Source organism: Helianthus annuus, chromosome 16, assembly GCF_002127325.2.
Source record: "Helianthus annuus cultivar XRQ/B chromosome 16, HanXRQr2.0-SUNRISE, whole genome shotgun sequence".
Classification (NCBI taxonomy): domain Eukaryota; kingdom Viridiplantae; phylum Streptophyta; class Magnoliopsida; order Asterales; family Asteraceae; genus Helianthus; species Helianthus annuus.
Window position 1 is genome coordinate 143,720,203 of NC_035448.2, and position 7,177 is coordinate 143,727,379.

General features: G+C 40.7%; 1 protein-coding gene across 2 annotated transcripts; it reads left to right on the top strand.

Moving 5' to 3' along the window:
• The first annotated feature begins 787 nt into the window (after positions 1-787).
• LOC110918663 (endonuclease MutS2) lies at positions 788-5,866 on the top strand. 2 transcript variants are annotated; one of them, XM_035985277.1, is made up of 5 exons: positions 788-1,338; positions 1,969-2,890; positions 3,445-3,969; positions 4,529-4,993; positions 5,537-5,866. In XM_035985277.1, the coding sequence occupies exons 1-5, from the start codon at positions 875-877 to the stop codon at positions 5,840-5,842; spliced, it is 2,682 nt and encodes an 893-aa protein (XP_035841170.1). In that variant the 5' UTR covers positions 788-874; the 3' UTR covers positions 5,843-5,866. The 2 variants fall into 2 exon arrangements, with proteins under 2 accessions (XP_035841170.1, XP_022018631.1); XM_022162939.2 differs by having other exon boundaries at positions 789-1,338; positions 5,531-5,866.
• Positions 5,867-7,177: the final 1,311 nt, after the last annotated feature.

Below are 7,177 nucleotides of genomic sequence, written 5' to 3' on the forward strand. Positions count from 1 at the left end.
TTTTTCATCTTTTGCAATTTAATCCCAACTCTTTTTTATTTTCAATTTTGGTCCACCACACTTTTCATCTTTCCCAAGTTTTTCGTTTCGTTCTAAATTTTGTGAGTTAACGCACCGCAACGTGCGTGTGAGGTTCAACATTTTTTCTTATATTTTTCCCCTTTGACTGGCCCGTCGCGTCACATCTATTTTTCTGCGTTTGACAAGTTCGTCTAATACGCGGGTCCTGGATGGGCTTAGTTATTTTTTTTCTATGTTTTACGTTTCGGTTTAATTTCTCAGCAACAAGCGTGCGTGATTTAAATATTTTACGTCTGCTTTTAGCTCGGCGTTATTTTTTTTCCCGTTTTTATTTATTTTGTTTTTACGAGCTTTTCCGGTGTTGATGGTCGCTGATAATGGTATAGTATTGCTACTACTTAACACAGTTTTATAACAACCGCTGCAACGCAGGGACTTAATATAGTAACCCAAATAAGAGCAGAGGGGGTCGTGCGTTATTGAATCACGGAAACATTCTATCACGCGTGATATCCACCCCCACAACAAAGTTCCACGCGTGATAATATCACGAAATCAAATTTTCGTTATTTTCTTCACGCCGTTATTGTTTTATTTTGTGAGGGTAGTTGTTGGTTAGAGGGAAATTGTTGGGTGTGGTGGTGAGTGATGACCACCCCCACTAAAAAAGTTTGTGAGCGATGGAAAAATGATTGATGACATGACAGAACTTGATTGATGCTTATGAGTAATAGAATTCTATCATCAGTGACCGCCCCACCCCTAAAGCAAAAAGAAACAGTTTCCACTCCCCTTGTTCCCTCCATCGTCAACATGGATAAGATTACTGAAACCTAACAACCTCCACTCATCAATGAATCTCTGCAACTTCGTCTTCTTCATCTCCCCCACAAAACCCTCACTAACCCTCACCACTCGCTCATTCAAATGCTCATCATCTCCACCAACAAGCCACCAACTCAAACTCGCTGACTCACTCCAACTCCAGACCTTAAACATACTCGAATGGCCATCGGTCTGCAACCAGCTCTCCGCCTTCACTTCCACCACCATGGGCAGTTCTGCTGCCCGAGGCGGGCAGGTTGTCATCGGACGGAGCCCTCAGGAGAGCCGGAGGCTCCTGGACCAGACCTCTGCTGCGTTTGCGCTTCATTTGCCGCCCGATTTCTCTGGCATTGAAGATGTTTCGGAGGTCGTTGAGTCGGCGGTTTCCGGTCAGTTGCTTTCGATACGAGAGATTTGTGCGGTGAAGCGGACGTTATGGTCTGCTAGGGCTTTGTTTGAAAAGTTGGAGAAGATTGGAGAACAATCGGAGAGGTATACTACTATACTGTGCACCTTTAGGGTTCGATTTTATTTTGTGTTAATTTACATTAGCCCTAAGAATTCGCATAAAAAATGCAGATTATATACATAATCAACAGAAAAGTCTAGTTTTCCTCCCATATGTTTTGTTTTTGTTGTGAACATGATATTTTATTCGTTGGCTGTTTGAGTGACTAAAAAGGTTCGGTTCGGTTTTAGTTTATACGATTGGTTGATATGGTTTGGTTTTGTGCTTATTTTATTTGACGGTTTTTTAGTTAGTATATATGTTTAATGCATAGGATTGAACGAAATATCATATTTGGGAGTGCTTTTATTTGACAATTTGTGTTTTTTTATTTAATAATAATAATAATCATGTTAAGTTAGATTGTAAAGTATGTATTGCAACTTGTATTTAGAATCCCGTGTACCGATTAACCCGCCCGAATGAAGCTGAAACCGGTTAACCTGTAACTCCAATAAAGCGGAAACTACAATTTGGGCATTTTCTGCCTTGTTTGGCTGTTTCCCTTTGTAACTGATCCAAATAAGAGTTTGCTAACCCTTGGATCAGCTCCTCATCAATATAACATACATAAAGTAGTTTCATTGGATATCATCTTAATTGCATTAACACAGGTACTATCCTCTGCTTGAAATTCTTCAGAATTGCAATTTCTTAACGGAGCTGGAGCAGAAAATAGACTATTGTATAGACAGTAAGTTCTTGGTTATACTCGACAGAGCCAGTGAAGATTTGGAGATTATTAGGTTAGAAAGAAAGAGTAACATGGATGATCTTGACACTCTGCTAAAAGGTATATCCACCAAGATTTATCAAGCAGGCGGTATCGACAAACCGTTGGTAACCAAACGACGATCACGAATGTGTGTTGGTGTCAAAGCTTCTCATAAGTCATTGCTGCCAAACGGTGTTGTTTTGGACGTTAGTAGCTCTGGAGCAACGTACTTTACGGAACCCAGAGACGCGGTAGACTTGAACAACATGGAAGTCCGACTTTCAAACGCAGAAAGGGCCGAGGAGCAAGCTATATTGGGATTACTTGCATCCGAAATTGCACAATCGGGTTCGGATATTAAGTATTTATTAGACAAAGTTCTAGAAGTTGATCTTGCAATCGCAAGAGCGGCTCATGCTCGTTGGATGAACGGAAAGTGTCCTGTGATAAGTTCAGGTGGTTTCGAAAATGACGGTTTATCAATAAACATTGAAGGTATTCAGCATCCTTTGCTTCTTGAGACCTCTTTGGGAAGTTTGACGGGTCATGCGACATCAAAATCTGGTAATTCGATTATGTGGTGTGAGGAAAATGGTGTGATGGGTCAATCTTTGACTTTTCCGGTTCCCATTGACATTAAAGTTGAACATGAAACAAGGGTGGTTGTGATCTCGGGACCGAACACTGGGGGTAAAACCGCTTCCATGAAAACATTAGGAGTTGCGTCTATTATGTTAAAGGCTGGCATGTTTTTGCCCGCTAGAAATCACCCTACGCTTCCGTGGTTTGATTTTATTTTGGCAGATATCGGAGACAGTCAGGTAATACTAGTTTTGCGATAGAGTAAAATGCCATTTTTGTTCCTGAGGTTTGGCTAGTTTTGCGACTTTTGTCCAAAGGTTTGTCTTTTTTGCATCTGGATCCAAAAGTTTTGAAATCTTGCCATTTTCATCCGGCTCGTTAACTCCGTCCATTTTTCTCCGATAAGTCAGGGGTATTTCCGTCTTTTTTGTTAACTTAAAGGACAATTCGGTCTTTTTCACTTTATGTATGAAAATACCCCTGATTGAACAGAGAGAAATGGATGGACTTAATGAGTCGGATGGACATGGTAAGATTTCAAATCTTTTGGATCTAGATGCGGAAAAACAAACCTTTGGACGAAAGTCGCAAAACTTGCCAAACGTCAGAGATGGAAAATGGCATTCTACTCTTTTTTTACATATTTGACATACTAATTGTTTATAAAAATTTGATTTTTTTTGAGTCAACCCAAACCAACTCGACTTGTTTCGACCATCACCAAAAAATGCCCATTTAGGTAAAGCCAATGCTACATTATGATAAATTGATAATATCCTCTTTTATATTGTAGTCTCTGGAGCAAAGCCTCTCGACTTTTAGTGGCCACCTTTCACGGATTTGCAAGATGTTGGAAGTAACCACGAAACAATCACTCATTCTCATCGATGAAATCGGCAGTGGGACTGACCCGTCAGAAGGCGTGGCACTTTCTACCAGTATACTAGAGTATCTTAAAGATAAAGTCAACTTAGCAGTGATAACTACACATTATGCAGATTTATCTCTTTTAAAAAAGAAGGATTCTCAATACGAGAATGCGGCAATGGAGTTTTCGTTGCAGACTTTACAACCTACTTACAGGATACTTTGGGGAAGCACGGGCGAATCAAATGCATTGAATATTGCGAAATCAATAGGTTTTGATGAAAAAGTAGTTGCGCGTGCGGAAACGTGGGTTAAAAGGTTGATGCCAGATAAGGCTGAGAAGCGCAGAGGCTTGCTTTATCAGTCGTTAATGGAAGAAAAGAATAGATTAGAAGTTCAGGCAAATAGAGCTGAACGTATATATTCGAATGTTATGGATCTTTATAATGAGGTATGATATCTTGGTTTGATGTTTCGTAGAACAGTAGAAATGGTAAATTTAACTTGGTTACTTATGTTTTATATTTCTAACGGGGCAAAACGTTAAAATGAAAAGTTAGATAAAAAGTAAATGGGTCAAGTGGGTTGAACGAGTTGAAAAGTTAGTAAAGTACACGGATGGTCCCGGTGGTTTACCAAAATTTTGGATTTGGTCCCTCGCTTTCCAAAAGCACACAGATTATTCCTGTGGTTTGCACTTTATAACGTATTTAGTCCCCAGCTTTTTCCAAAAGTGCATGGATTGTCCTTGTGGCTTGCACTTTGTAACGCATTTAGTCCGTAACATGGACCTGCTGAAACCTTTAGATCTGTTGACTGGGGACTAAATGCATTACAAAGTGCAAACCCACAGGGACCATCTGTGTACTTTTGGAAAGTTAGGGACCAAATCCAAAATTTTAGTAAACCACAGGGACCATCCGTGTATATTACTCTTTTGGTTATTAACTTGTTTTTATCATGTTCTTAAACATATCTGTCTACTGTTTGTATGTTAATCTGTTGTGAAGATAAAGGAGGAGGCAAACGATCTTCCTAAACGTGAGACCGCTCTCAAGGCGAAAGAAGCTCAAAAAACCCGAAAAGAAATAATCACCATGAAATCTCAGTTAGAGACAATAGTGAAGGAATACGAAGCAAAAATTGCAACCGCCAGTATTGATCAGCTTAATACACTTCTTAAGGAATCCGAGTCGGCCATTTCGTCAATTATCGAAGCTCATTGTTATACCGAAGAATCATCTGCCACAGATGCGGAGGCCTCGTCCCTTTCAGTGAAACTTGGGGACCAAGTCATCGTGAGGGAATTAGGCAATAAATTAGCCACTATAGTCGAGCCACCTGGCACTGATGGCACTACTCTTGTTCAATATGGTAAAATTAGAGTTCGAGCGAATGTAAGCGGTATGAGAGGTATTCAGAGTAGTAGTGATACAGCTCCGACACCAAATTCACAATCACAAATCAAAAAGCAGGTATTTAGTTAAACGATAGAGTAAAATGCCATTTTGTCCCTGAGGTTTGGCCAGTTTTGCGACTTTCGTCCAAAGGTTTGTTTTTCCGCATCTGGATCCAAAAGGTTTGAAATCTTGCCATTTTATTTTGGCCCGTTAACTCCATCCATTTTTCTCTGATAAGTTAGGGGTATTTCGTCTTTTTTGTTAACTTAAAGGGCAATTCGATCTTTTCCACTTTATGTACAAGCATTTAGCATAATGTACAAGTATTTAAAAGACTGAATTGCCCTTTAAGTTAACAAAAAAGATGAAAATACTCCTTACTTAGCAGAGAAAAATGGATGGAATTAACGAGCCGGATGAAAATGGCAAGATTTCGAACCTTTTGGATCCAGACGCGGAAAAACAAACCTTTGGACGAAAGTCACAAAAGTGGCCAAACATCAGGGATGAAAATGGCATTTTACTCTAAACGATAGTACACGTAATTTAGCAAGATAGTTATTTGGTTGAATAATTGCTTGACAGATGACATCTATTTATGTGTTGTTTTAGGGACAGAGGATTAAAAGCCTCAAGAATTTATCAGAGGTTAAGAACAGTGAAGAGATTGTGTATGGACCAGCGGTGCAGACATCGAAAAACACGGTTGATTTACGCGGTATGCGAGTCGAGGAAGCGTCTCACAACCTTAACTTGGCTCTTAGTACATTCAGGCCCGGTTCGGTTCTCTTTATTATTCATGGGATGGGTACTGGTGTTGTGAAGGAGTCCGTGTTACAAATATTAAAAAAACACCCGCGTGTTCTTAAGTTTGAACAGGAAAGTCCAACTAACTATGGTTGTACAGTTGCTTACATCAAATGAATACACATGTACAATTCTTGTTAATATTTCTTGAAACTTTATAAAAGCCCACGTTACACGACACGCCTTGAAAAACTCTTATTTATAGGAAAACGATATAGCAACTAGAAAAGTGCGATCTCCATACTAGTAATGTGATGGGCCCAGAGCCACGTCACCGGGACCGTCTTGTATCATGTTATTTAGGGAGGTAGGGACCGCGGGTTTAAAGTAGACAGGAGTAAGGACATAGTGCATTGGACAACAGTTATTGGTGCATTGGCAGTTTGTACCCGTACCAGGTTTATCATCTGCCCCTCCATACCCGCCTCCCTCTCCCCACGCGTCCACCTGTGGCACGAAAATGCCAAACGGGAGTCCAGGAACCGGGAATATGGTACGAAACCTGATGGAGGTGCCGCCACTGCCCTGACCACCTCCATAGACGCCGTTATCTGCCCTGCTGCCGCCACAACCAATAGCACTAGCTTCAATATCATCCATTTGTGAGTGGTGGGGTTGAGTAGCAATACCGTTGATAGTTTCAGGTTCGGTATCTGTGTCCATCTGGAGCTTACGTGATCTGGCCGGCTTGACTACGTGAGCCATGGTGAGTGTTGCGGCTATAAGAGCTAATATGGCTATGCAAACCCATTGGCTGGTAGGTCTTGGCATTGTTATAATCCTGGTTCCTTTACCTATGGGAACTTGTTGATAGGTGCTGTCCTTTTATTAGTGATACTCTGCATGTCTGTCTGTTACATTGTTTTGTTTCTCTTTTGCGTTAATAAAGGTGATATCTAGGATAAATGCAAACCATATGAAATTTACTGTTTGGCAGGACGACATTACGTACGAAATAGAAAAAGTACATGTTTTAAGGGTGTTAGGACTTAGGAGTGGTTAAACACTTGAGAGTGGCAAACTAAAAAATCAACCAATGAGAGTGTGTCATGTCAAAGTGGTAAACTATGCTCAAAGTATTGGCAATGGTTTAGACAATAGTGAAGTGGTAAACTATTTTTCTTTTAAAAAAGGAAAAGTGTGATTGGTTGAGATTGGAATGGACCCCACCCCACGCTACTCTCTCTCATACTCTCTTCCCCGCATCGGTGTTCCCTCACCGAACTTTTCCTCTTTTTCGGTAAACCTCATGCAGCAAATGAGCCGGCAATGGTCGCCGATCGGTGCCGGGTGGGTTTGCCGCCCCCACTCCGGACACCCTAAACAAAGATATTGGATTTAAATAACCTCAGCTTTTCCCGGTTGGCTGATAGCACTCTCAACTTTCGATTTGTACAACATCACTCCCAACTTTCAACTTATTTTCCGATATCACTCCCAAACTAACTAAAC